The 13,042-nt window shown below is 50.0% G+C and overlaps 3 protein-coding genes across 3 annotated transcripts in view; all 3 read left to right on the forward strand.

Moving 5' to 3' along the window:
- The window catches only part of LOC119453871 (zinc finger protein 675-like), a 2,199,134-nt gene that overhangs the window by 611,459 nt on the left and 1,574,633 nt on the right, over nucleotides 1–13,042 (forward strand). The gene's annotated exons all lie outside the window — the stretch shown is intronic.
- The window catches only part of LOC119454549 (gastrula zinc finger protein XlCGF57.1-like), a 1,708,166-nt gene that overhangs the window by 247,578 nt on the left and 1,447,546 nt on the right, over nucleotides 1–13,042 (forward strand). The gene's annotated exons all lie outside the window — the stretch shown is intronic.
- Nucleotides 4,139–5,748, forward strand: LOC119453873 (putative nuclease HARBI1). Its single transcript, XM_037715922.2, has 2 exons — nucleotides 4,139–4,159; nucleotides 4,445–5,748. Exons 1-2 carry the CDS (start codon nucleotides 4,139–4,141, stop codon nucleotides 5,327–5,329), a joined length of 906 nt encoding a protein of 301 aa, XP_037571850.2. The 3' UTR covers nucleotides 5,330–5,748.

Here is a 13,042-nt window from a genome sequence, read left to right on the forward strand (position 1 = left end):
CGTTCCCGACTGTCTGTTAATGTTTTCGAGCTCCTGGCATTTTTGATGCAGCTTGTCTGTGAGTTCTTGCTGTTCCTTGCATTTTTGGAGCAGTTTGTCGGTGAGCTCTTGCTGTCTCTGTTGACTGCGGAGTAGTTTGTCTATGAGGTTTTGCTGGCTTTGCAATTGGCTGTGCTGATTCTGCAGTTTGCTCTGCTGGTTCTGCTGTTTGTTTTCGAGGACCCGTATGGCTGTGGCTTCGGTCGACGAGGAGTCCAAGCTGCTCGTACCACTCGGGGCGCTCGAGCCACTTGCCACATCGGCGTAGCTCGCGCGCTTGACCGAGTGGGAGCGCGAGCGAGAACGAGAGCGGGAGCGCGAGGCATTTCGCAGTATTGACTTGGACCTGCTGCGCCTTGGGGAGCTGCCCACACTGATACTGCTCGAGCTGGTGGCCGCGGTGCTCAGCTCCGGGAACTCTTCACTGCTGGAGCTCCAGCGGTTGTCTCTTTCTTGGAGCCTGTTGAGGCGCTGTTGCCGTATATTATATGGTGGTGGGCTTGGCTTCAGTCTCTTCTTGCACTCTGTACTTGCAGTTTCGTGCCCTTCTCCGCAGAGCTTGCAGGTTGGTTTGCAATCATGGTTTTGTGGTCGTCCGGTCTTGCCGCATTTGTAGCAGAAATCCGGGACCGGTCTCGGACAGACGTCTTGACGGTGTCCCGTTGTGCCACAGGTGCGGCAGTACTGCACTGACTTTCGATATGGTCTGCAGCGGAAATCAACGCTCTGGAAGATGATGTAGTAGGGAACGTGCGGTCCTTCGAAGAATACGACTGCCGCGGTCGACTGACCCAGCATTCTGGCGTGAAGAACGGTGTATCTTGCCGGTGCTCGGATTCCTGCCATGAGTTCTGCGGTGCTCGTTCCGGGTATGAGGCCATTGATGACGCCTCTGGAGACGTCATCAGGGGTTCGTATGTTGCCTTTGACGTTGTGATAAGTGCCTCCAAGCTGTATTTTGTTGATGCTGACCAGCATCTTGGCATCTTCCTTGTCGGCCGTGCTTGCGATGATTAAATTTTCGATTCTCTGTACTTGCACGCGTACTTTGTCATTGAAGTCTTGCTGCGATAGTCCACTCGCTCGGCCGATGGCGTGCATAACTGCAACGGTGTTCCATTTCGCGAGGTCGAGACCTGCTTGCGGGCGGTAGACGATCTTAAAGTCGTCTAGTGGCAGGGGCGGCATCCTGGGTCTGCGTTGTTGCTGTGGCGGTGCTGGATTGGACGTCTGCTCATTAGTTGGTTTTGTTGCCGGCGTCTTTACATTCGTGGTGTCCTTCTTGCCCTTTTTGCTCCTCGTGAGCCAGGCGCTTTCCGCTTCGATTGTTCTGCCGCTTTCTGTATCATAGTTCCACATATCTTCCCCGGTGTTTTCTTCCCTCCGGTCCGTTTGCATTGCATTTGTTTCCTCTTCTTTCTGGTTCTCTGACATTTCGCTTGCTGCAGCAGCCTCTCGGCTCATCGTAGTGTCCGTTTGCATTGCATTTGCTTCCTCTTCTTTCTGCGCCTTTGACATTTCGCTTGCTGCAGCTGCCTCTCGGCTCATCGTAGGGGCTCTTCGCCGCGGCGTGGGCGAGCGCTCGTGCGCTCGTGCTCACGTGGCGTGCGCCGCGACGGCGTTTCCTCTGATGGGATTGCAGCAGCTGCTTTGGCGTTAGGCTTAACCTGGTGGGTGTGCGGTCGACTTGATATCTTGAAATAAGGTGCACTTACCCGAAATAGGCTATTGTCTGGCGATTTCTCTCGTCTTGCCGGTTGCACCGGTGCAAAACTTAGATTCGTCACTGGCCTTGTTCCGGGATGAGAAGCACGAAAAGCGGGAGCCCATGTGAGACACGTCTGTTCTCCTCGGCCCCCTGGCGGCGAGTTCTGAAAGACGAGATAAAAAAAAAAATTCGCAAGGTAGGCTCGACACACAATTCGGGATAGTGAGAGTTTTTTTTTTAATTTATTCATTACATGGGGGGGGGGGGTCAAGTGAGAACATCAACCTTATTACACACAATATAAATCTAAAACAGGAATGCAAACAAGAAAACGCAACCGCGGGTAATATTAATCAAGATATCCAGCCAGAATACATCAGCTACCATCGAATACGTCGCATCAGCCAAAGACATCGATGGCGAGTACAGAACATTTTCTAAATAACCATTAGAACACTGATAACTACATTGAAAAAATAAACACCACTGCATACATATCGCGTACAAAAACCGTAAATGAAACTAAGACAGTCAAATACAGATTAGCAATGTTTTTCACTTCGAAAATATAGTCCATGATGATGTAGGGCTGTTGACTTTAACAGACGGCGCCCATCCTGTCGATTTCCCTCGTACTGGTCCTCTTCAAAGTGTTTCTAAGTGCAAGTAAAACAACAAAAGTGATTATTGATATGAAAAGTTGCCTTGTAAATACAGAGAACCCATTACAGTGCTTAAAAATAAATTTTCGCAGACGTAATGCTGTATTATCTCGCTTCACACGTTTCGAAGAAATGCACAGGCTACAACAGACACCATGCCAGAAAACGCCGAAACATTTTGGTCCCATGATGCCCCTTAACTCTACTACACCTGGGCATACCGTGCGCAGGCATTTAAAGACCGTCACAGTACCCACTACGATCGGGAATGAGCACGAATGACCATCAGCTTACGAGCACCACGCTACAAATATCAGCTATATAACGTAACAGCTATATAACGTCTAAAAAATCAGCTATATAACGTAACAACCTGAGATCCGCGAGATATCTGCTGAGAAATCAGAGAAAATCACAATGCTTCGCTTGCCACGTACACAACAGCCGCTCTCCCCAGAAGAAGTACTGCGTTCTTTAGTCCCAAATAACCAGTAGCGAAAAAAGAAACTGAGGGAAAAAAAAGAAACAAGAGACACAAGATGTGTGCTTCCCGTGAGAAAGTAAAATAGGTGGTTTACATGACGATTTGTAGCTAATGTAAGGCTATTTCGCGGCGAAGCATTTTCGTCAGTTCTTAAAATAAGGGTACTACTCGCATAGACTGCGCTGATCAAAACGGCAAAAGCCTATGCGACGCGCGCTCGCAAACCATAGGCTACTCAGCATCGGTGCAGTGCTTAGTTCGTGAGCGAACGTAGGTACGTGAGCGCGGATCAGAGAATACTTTCTTATTTATGAAAAACACGATGCGATAGTCTAAACTTTCTTGACACTTACCTCGCAAATGTAGGAGCTATCCGTTGCCTTCCAGTGATACCGCTTTACTTGGGCTTCCCATCTCTTCCTTCGCTCTGGGTCCCGTCGATCCGGTGCACTTGGGAACACAACACCCCGTCATGTCGACTCGATGCACTTGACAAGCTTGTCATTCATGCGGCTGAACACTGTCCAGCAAGTAGAAGCGTCAGCGAAGCATCCGCGCGCACTGTGTCTCGAACTAAGCACCGGCACCAAGCACTCGCAAGCGCTCGCTGTGACTCAAGATGGCGTCGCAGCGAGAAAGTGGCGGCGCGGGTGCGGTCAAAGGATGGCACCACCCTGAACGGCGGCGCTGGCATCGAGGCACCCTACTTTCGGGTGCACGAACGCGCCGTCTGGCGAATGTTATGTTGCTTCCGCATCCGCTATCGCACTTCGCGCGCTTTTCGAAAATGGCTCCGCCGACCGTACTCCTGCAGTTCTTGCTAGACGATGAAGAGGTAGAAGAACTTGACGCGCGGCGACGGAGGCCGCAGCCGCGGCTTACGTATGCGATGCAAGCTGTTCGGGCTGTTCTAAGGGGTACCCTATGAGAGGATTTATTTCTGTTCCGCGGTATGGCGACTGATGACTCATTGCAGATCTGCTTCTTTCTGGGGTTTTACTTGCCAAAAAAAGAGTTCTCATTATGAGGCACGCCGTAGTGGAGGGCTCCGGATTGATTTTGACCACCTGGGGTTCTTTAACGTGCACTACAACGCAAGCACACTGGCATTTCTGCATTTCGCCTCCATCGAAATTGATTGCAGATCGCAAGAGGACAGAATGCCGTATGATCCGAGGCATCCAGGATTATGTCATCAACGTTGTGCCCAGATACACACATACACAATTCAAGGAGCACTTCAGGATGGACAGAAGCACTTTTGAGGTAAGTAGGCCTATCAGTTTGAAACAACGCACGCGGTTTAATCTGCCCCCCGTAACTGACGCCTCTGCCTTGCAGTCATCGACAGTCTGTGGATTATTTTCGCAGAAGGTCGCTGTACACAGGACTGCATGTGTTTCACGAAGACCAAGTTTTTTATCAGATTTAATATGTCGTAACTAGTCTACTAGGAATATCAGTGCTCACTGCACAGGTCTTATTGATGCTAAGTGTAATAAGCACAAGCTAGCAATCATTATCAAAACTGTGCTAGCTGTTGGCTTCCAGGTCCTGCTGCAGATCACGCAGGAGCGACTCACCATTGAAAGGACACCAAGGATACCTTTCCATACAAAGGTGCTAATGGCTCTGTGGCTGCTTGGCAACCAAGAGTCATTCCGAGGTGTTGCCGACCGTTTTGGGGTCAACAATGGCCTGCTGCACTACGTTGTTAACAACATCATTGAACTCTGGGCAGGTGCAGCACCGGACTTTATCCAGTGGCCTTTGTCACTGCAGGATGTAGCCAATGAATTCTACCGAAAGTGGCGGTTTCCTGGAGTTGTCGGTGCTGTGGATGGTTGCGATATCGCTATCAAAGCCCCAGAGAACGCGCAGGATACTTATTACAACAGGAAAGAGTTCCACTCAATCATCCTGCAGGGGTGCTGTGATAGCAATATGGCATTCACCCATGTACACGCAGGCTCTCCAGAAAGAATGCACGATGCCAAGGTTTTCAGTGCATCAAGCCTGGACAAGCTAGTACAGACCTTACCAGCAAACTTCCATATTCTTGGCGACTCGACCTATGCACTGTCTGTCGGACTCATGAGGCCGTACAGGAATAATAGCCATCTAAGTTCACAAGAAATAAAATTCAATGAAAGACTAGGCGAAGCAAGATCAGTGATTGAGCGTGCGTTCGCACAGCTAAAAGGCAAATTCAGGCGGCTGAAATATCTTGACATGAAAGGCACTGCACTCATCATGAAATATGTGCTGGCATCATGTGTTTTGCACAACATCATACTTATGTCGAAGGATTCCTTTGATTGTGAGAGCATGGAGGAGGAAGGTGATGATGACGATCCATCTTTTGATGGGAACTCAACAGCAGTTTCGGAGAGCAGGGGCGCACTTAAGCGCCAAGCAGTAATGTTGGCTTTGTAGAAAACAGGCATGAAAACAGGTACTGGCAGCTTCAGCATTTGCACATGTTTGTATTAACCACTGTATATTGCATTTTGGTACAAAATATTAGTCATAACATAAAACATTTCATGTACTACCCTTGCACATTTTTATGTCAATGTGAACTGTAGGTATAAATAAAACACTTATGAAACTGAGTACTTGCACCTCTATCGTAAAGCAAAATATGAACACAAATGACACTGCTTCGTGTGTGTGACTAGCGTTTGTACTTCAAATAGCATTGCTCTGTCGTGTATTTCCATCGAGATTTGCCGCAACATACATGGGAACAGGTGATTAGCCTGTATAAAAGTCTTCAAATCCTTACAAGATATATGAATTGTTGGTATAAATAAAACAGTTATGAAACTGAGTACTTGCATCTCTATCGTAAAGCAAAATATGAACACAAATGACACTGCTTCGTGTGAGTGACTAGTGTTTGTACTTCAAATAGCATTGCTCTGTCGTGTATTTCCATCGAGATTTGCCGCAACATACATGGGAACAGGTGATTAGCCTGTATAAAAGTCTTCAAATCCTTACAAGATATATGAATTGTTGGTATAAATAAAACAGTTATGAAACTGAGTACTTGCATCTCTATCGTAAAGCAAAATATGAACACAAATGACACTGCTTCGTGTGAGTGACTAGTGTTTGTACTTCAAATAGCATTGCTCTCTCGTGTATTTCCATCGAGATGGGCAGCAACATACATGGGAACAGGTGATTAGCCTGTATAAAAGTCTTCAAATCCTTACAAGATATATGAATTGTTGGTATAAATAAAACACTTATGAAACTGAGTACTTGCATCTCTATCGTAAAGCAAAATATGAACACAAATGACACTGCTTCGTATGTGTGACTAGTGTTTGTACTTCAAATAGCATTGCTCTCTCGTGTATTTCCATCGAGATGTGCAGCAACATACATGGGAACAGGTGATTAGCCTGTATAAATGTCTTCAAATCCTTACAAGATATATGAATTGTTGGTATAAATAAAACACTTATGAAACTGAGTACTTGCACCTGTATCGTAAAGTAAAATATTGTCACGTAGTAGTGACGCTGAAGTAAACAGTCGTAAACTGGGTATGACGAAACTGATTCTTTATTGGGCGAACCTGTGCCCACAAAAGTAAGCTACACTCAAAGCACAACGAAAGCGGCGAACACAGTCGGCGGTCGTTGAAAATCTGATCAGCGGCGAAACGCGTCGGCTTTTATACCTGAGTCATCGAAGGTTCCAGATTAATCCCTGATGCCCGTGGGTCTTCCAGAAAGTTCTAGACAATTCGCGTCAGTCATACAATCAGATAACATAAGCGTCGGCGAAAACAGGCAACGGAAAGAAGCATCGATAACGTTCTAGAAACTTCCGATACACGCGCGTCCTGCGCCAAGCGATAACGTTTAACATTTGTTAGCCGGTGGAAAGCGGCCACCGGTGAAAGATAAACATGTATACGTGTCAATATCCTCCCCTTAAAAAGCATCGTCCCGATGCTATATACAAACAAGAAAGCGAAAAAAAAAACCACGCGTACAGAAAGGGACAAAAATAACAAAGCAACAAAGGACCTAAGTTCGTCAGCGGGCGTAGAAAGGCTTGAGACGCACCACGTGGATGACTTCAGGTCGTGCGCGGCGCCGCTGTGATTGCGAAATACCGTCTGGCACGACCTCATAGTCCAGTGCGCCAATACGTCGGATGATTTATATGGTCCGAAATAGCGACGTAAGAGTTTCTCGCTAAGTCCCCGTCGGCGTATCGGAGTCTGCAGACCCAAACACGGTCTCCGGGCTGGTACTCGGCGTAGCGTCGTCGAAGATTGTAGTGTCGGCTGTCGGTTCTATGCTGGTTCTTGATGCGCAGGCGGGCGAGCTGTCGACCTTCTTCGGCACGCTGCAAATAGGTGGCCAGGTCGAGATTTTCTTCGTCAGAGACATCTTGTAGCATGGCGTCAAGCGTCGTTGCCGGTTTCCTTCCGTAGACCAGGTTGAACGGCAATATGTGCGTCGTTTCTTGCATGGCCGTGTTGTAGGCGAAGGTCACGTACGGAAGGATGGCATCCCACGCCTTGTGTTCGACGTCGACGTACATTGCCAGCATGTCGGCGATGGTCGTATTTAGGCACTCGGTGAGGCCATTCGTCTGCGGGTGGTAGGCGGTGGTCCGGCGATGGCTTGTATGGCTATAGCGCAGGATGGCTTGAGTTAGTTCAGCCGTGAAGGCCGTACCTCTGTCGGTGATGAGGACTTCTGGGGCACCGTGACGCAGGAGGATGTTCTCAACGAAGAATTGCGCTACCTCGGCAGCACTGCCTTTGGGCAAGGCTTTTGTTTCGGCGTAGCGGGTGAGGTAGTCCGTAGCTACGACGATCCATTTATTCCCGGACGTCGGAAAAGGCCCCAGTAAGTCCATCCCGATCTGCTGGAATGGTCGGCGAGGTGGCTCGATCGGCTGTAGAAGTCCGGCTGGCCTTGTCGGCAGTGTTTTGCGTCGCTGACAGTCTCGGCATGTCCTCACGTAATGGGCGACGTCGGCTGAGAGGCGAGGCCAGTAGTATTTTTCTTGTATCCTCGCAAGCGTGCGGGAAAAACCGAGGTGTCCAGCCGTTGCGTTGTCATGGAGAGCTTGCAGAACCTCTGGACGCAATGCTGAGGGTACCACAAGGAGGTAGTTGGCTCGGAGAGGCGAGAAGTTCTTCTTTAGGAGAATGTCGTTTCGTAAGTAAAACGACGCCAATCCTCGCCTGAACACCTTCGGCACTATGACGGTCTTGCCTTCCAGGTAGTCTACAAGGCTCCTTAGTTCCGGGTCGGCTCGCTGTTGTTCGGCGAATTCGTCGGCACTGATGGGTCCCAAGAAAGTGTCGTCATCCTGGTCGTCCTGTGGCGCCAGTTCGACGGGGGCGCGAGACAAGCAGTCGGCGTCAGAGTGCTTTCGCCCGGACTTGTAAACGACGGTGATGTCGAATGCTTGAAGTCTCAAACTCCATCGTGCGAGGCGACCTGAAGGATCCTTCAAGTTATAGCTAGCCAACACAAGGCGTGGTGGTCGCTCACAACTTTAAAGGGCCTGCCATAGAGGTAGGGGCGAAACTTTGATGTAGCCCAGATGATGGCGAGGCACTCCTTTTCTGTTGTGGAATAATTTGCTTCCGCCTTCGATAGCGACCGGCTAGCGTAACTTACAACCCTTTCTAGTCCGTCAGTCCTCTGCACAAGAACGGCGCCGAGTCCTACACTGCTTGCGTCGGTGTGGACTTCGGTATCGGCGTTTTCGTCGAAATGCGCAAGTATTGGCGGCGATTGCAGGCGTCGCTTCAGTTCTTCAAATGCTTCGACTTGCGGCGTCTCCCACTTGAACTCGACGTCGGCCTTCGTGAGGTACGTCAGTGGCTCAGCGATCCGTGAAAAATTCTTGACGAAGCGCCTGTTAGGCGCACAGTCCAAGAAATCTACGCACTGCCTTCTTGTCAGTCGGCGGAGGAAAGTTGGAGATAGCCGCAGTTTTCTGAGGGTCGGGGCGCACTCCAGACTTGTTGATGACGTGGCCCAAAAACAAGAGCTCCTCATATGCGAAGCGGCACTTTTCTGGCTTTAACGTGAGTCCGGAGGTTTTGATTGCTTGAAGAACTGTTTCAAGGCGCCGCAGGTGTTCTTCGAAGCTTGAGGCAAACACAACGACGTCGTCCAAATAGACGAGGCAAGTCTGCCACTTCAAGCCTGCCAGTACTGTATCCATGACGCGTTGGAAAGTCGCAGGTGCCGAGCAAAGACCAAACGACATGACCTTGAACTCGAACAGACCGTCTGGTGTTATAAAGGCAGTCTTCTCCCGGTCCCTCTCGTCGACTTCGATTTGCCAGTAGCCGGTTTTGAGGTCCATCGACGAAAAATACTTTGCGTTGTAGAGTCGATCCAAGGCGTCGTCAATCCGTGGGAGGGGGTATACGTCCTTCTTCGTGATCTTGTTGAGGCGACGATAATCGACGCAGAAACGTAGGGTTCCATCCTTCTTCTTCACTAACACCACGGGGGACGCCCACGGATTCTTGGACGGCTGGATGATGTCGTCGCGTAGCATTTCGTCGACTTGTTGCCTTATGGCCTCGCGTTCGCGCGCCGAAACTCGGTACGGGCTCTGACGGATTGGGCGGACAAATTCGTTGGTTATAATGCGGTGCTTGGCGACAGATGTTTGTCGAACTTTTGACGACGACGAGAAGCAGTCCTTGCATTGCAGGAACAGAGCTTTTAGCTGTTCTTTCTTATGCCTGGGAAGGTTCTGGTTGACGTCGAAAGTTGGTTCAGATACTATAGTCGTCGTTGCAGGTGCCCTGGAATCCGTGAAGGCGAAAGCACTGCTGGCTTGTACTATTTCGTCGATGTAGGCGACCGTGGTGCCTTTGTTAATGTTCTTGTATTCGGGGCTGAAGTTAGTGAGCATCACCCTTGCTTTCCCTGCACGTAGCTCAGCTATGCCTCTAGCGACGCAAATTTCACGGTCGAGCAGTAAGTGATGATCGCCCTCGATGACGCCCTCCATGTCTGCAAGCACTTTCGGTACCGACGGATATCATTACGCTGGAGCGAGGCGGAACGGTGACTTGTTCTTCAAGCACATTCAAGGCATGGTAACTTATGCTTGTATCCGGTGGCATCGCGTTGTGCGTTGAACGCGTTATCGACTTGGACCTTAAGTCGATGACTGCACCGTGTTGATTTAGAAAGTCCATGCCTAGGATGACATCCCTGGAGCAGTGCTGCAGGATTACGAAGTTCGCCGGGTAAGTGCGGTTGTTTACCGTGACTCGCGCTGTGCAGATTCCAGTCAGCGTTATTAGGTGGCCTCCCGCTGTCGGGATATCGGGTCCTTGCCAGGTGGTTTTCACCTTTTTCAACTTGGCGGCGAACGCGCCACTGAAGACGGAATAGTCGGCGCCAGTGTCGACGAGAGCGGTGACGTTATGACCATCGATGAGCACGTCTAAATCAGTAGACCGGCGTCTGGCGTTGCGGTTAATTCGTGGCGTCGGATCACGGCTGCTTCGGCTTGGTCTGCTGCTGCTACGTCGCGTCGGAAGGTCTTCTTTCTGCGGCGAAGTGCTGTCAACACTGTTGCTAGGCGGCATGCTGATATCTCGTCGTGATGATTCGCGAATCGTCGTCGTCGTCGGCGGCGGAGGATCTTCGGCATTGCGTCGTACAGCAACCGCACCTCCATCGGTTGCTGCCTTTAGTTTCCCGGGTAAGGGCTCGGAGATCGGCCCCGGGTGGGACCGGTGTACTGACGGCGATGCGGCGAGATGTAGCGGCCCAGTGACGGCGAGCGTGAGGGTCGTCGTGGTTGCCACTGGGCTCGGGCGAGGTAGTCGGCGATATCACGTGGTCGCTCGCCAAGCTGTGGACGTGGTGCGTTGACGGCGAACCCTCGTAGGCCCATCTCGCGGTATGGGCATCGGCGGTAGACATGGCCGGCTTCCCCGCAGTGATAGCAGAGCGGGCGGTGGTCGGGGGCGCGCCAAATGTCTGTCTTCCTTTGGTAGCTGCGCTGGGCGACGGGCGGGCGTGCTGGTGGCGGCGGCGGTGGACGATGGAACTGCGGCGTTACGGGGCCCTGGCGCGAGCGTAGAGGGGGGCCTTGACGACGGGCGACGGCGGCGTAGGTCAGCGCTTCCGGCTGGGGTTGCGGTGATTCGGGAAGTCCTAGCGATTGCTGGATTTCCTCCCGCACTATATCGGCGACGGTAGCAACTTCTGCAGCTCTTCGCGTACTATCGCCCGGATGGTGTCTCGTAGGTCGTCGGAGAGTCCTTGGACTTCGGCGTACTGTGGCGTCGAACGGCGATTGTATTGCCGGTTGCGCATGTCCAGTGCTTTCTCGATCGTCGTAGCCTCCGAGAGAAAGTCTTGGACTGTCGCTGGTGGATTCCGCACAAGTCCGGCGAATAGCTCCTGCTTAACTCCCCGCATGAGCATGCGAACTTTCTTGTCTTCTGGCATGGCGGGGTCGGCGTGCCGGAATAATCGAGTCATTTCTTCAGTGTAGATAATGCTCTCATTCGGGAGCTGTACACGGTTTTCCAGCAAGGCTGCAGCTCTTTCTTTACGGACGACGCTAGTGAAGGTGTCCAGGAATGCGGCTCGGAAGAGGTCCCAGGTTGTTAGTGCACGCTCCCTATTGTCGAACCAGGTTCTGGCGCCGTCTTCAAGCGAGAAGTAAACATGGCGCAGCTTGTCGTCGCAGTCCCACTTGTTGAACGTAGCGACCCGGTCGTATGCCTCCAGCCAGCTTTCGGGGTCTTCACATGGTGAACCGCGGAAAGTCGGCGGCTCCCTGGGTTGTTGCATCACGATTGCAGATGTTGGCGCAGGGGCTGTCATGGTAGCTGCTGCCGAGGTCGTGACTTTTGTCCTCTTGGTCTTCTCGGGAAGAGGTGCGTATTCCGGGGGTTGGTTTTGTAGCCAGAGGCTAGCTCGATGCTCCGGGACAACGTTGGTACTCTCTTCGGGGTTCGGGCTTGGATCACGGCTTTTCAGGGGCGTCCGCTGCATGGACACAAAAGCACCTCCACCAGATGTCCCGTAGTAGTGACGCTGAAGTAAACAGTCGTAAAACTGGGTATGACGAAACTGATTCTTTATTGGGCGAACCTGTGCCCACAAAAGTAAGCTACACTCAAAGCACAACGAAAGCGGCGAACACAGTCGGCGGTCGTCGAAAATCTGATCAGTGGCGAAACGCGTCGGCTTTTATACCTGAGTCATCGAAGGTTCCAGATTAATTCCTGATGCCCGTGGGTCTTCCAGAAAGTTCTAGACAATTCGCGTCGGTCATACAATCAGATAACATAAGCGTCGGTGAAAACAGGCAACGGAAAGAAGCATCGATAACGTTCTAGAAACTTCCGATACAGGCGCGTCCTGCGCCAAACGATAACGTTTAACATTTGTTAGCCGGTGGAAAGCGGCCACCGGTGAAAGATAAACATGTATACGTGTCAATATGAACACAAATGACACTGCTTAGTGTGTGTGACTAGTGTTTGTACTTCAAATAGCATTGCTCTTTCGTGTATTTCCATCGAGATGTGCAGCAACATACATTGGAACAGGTGATTAGCCTGTATAAAAGTCTTCAAATCCTTACAAGATATATCAATTTTTGGTATAAATAAAACACTTATGAAACTGAGTACTTGCACCTCTATCGTAAAGCAAAATATGAACACAAATGACACTGCTTCCTGTGTGTGACTAGTGCTTGTACTTCAAATAGCATTTCTCTTTCGTGTATTTTCATCGAGATGTGCAGCAACATACATGGGAACAGGTGATTAGCCTGCATAAAATTCTTCAAATCCTTACAAGATATACAGTATCAGCATAAGGCACTACATAGAAACCACTTTTGTTCCCAGAAGGCTTTCTGTTGAACCAACGAGCAAAACATGCTCTAAAATAGAAACTCCTAAAATGTTGCAACTACACTGCAACTATGTATGTCGATACCTATATATATATATATATATATATATATATATATATATATATATATACAACATCAACACGAAGAAATCCAATGCCACAAGCAAGCAATTTCAGCAAAGGACTATTTGAACCAGAGCACGCAACAAGCTGATTGTTTTGAGACTGAAAAAAAAAAGAGCAG

Source organism: Dermacentor silvarum, chromosome 5 (assembly GCF_013339745.2).
Source record: "Dermacentor silvarum isolate Dsil-2018 chromosome 5, BIME_Dsil_1.4, whole genome shotgun sequence".
Taxonomy (NCBI): Eukaryota; Metazoa; Arthropoda; class Arachnida; order Ixodida; family Ixodidae; genus Dermacentor; species Dermacentor silvarum.

What these genes read in the sequence shown, in the direction of transcription:
- LOC119453873 (XM_037715922.2), top strand. Translation starts at nt 4,139, where the DNA reads ATGGACAGAAGCACTTTTGAG. An exon ending in TGGACAGAAGCACTTTTGAG is followed by an intron (nt 4,160 to 4,444) that starts GTAAGTAGGCCT and finishes GTTGGCTTCCAG; the next exon opens with GTCCTGCTGCAGATCACGCA.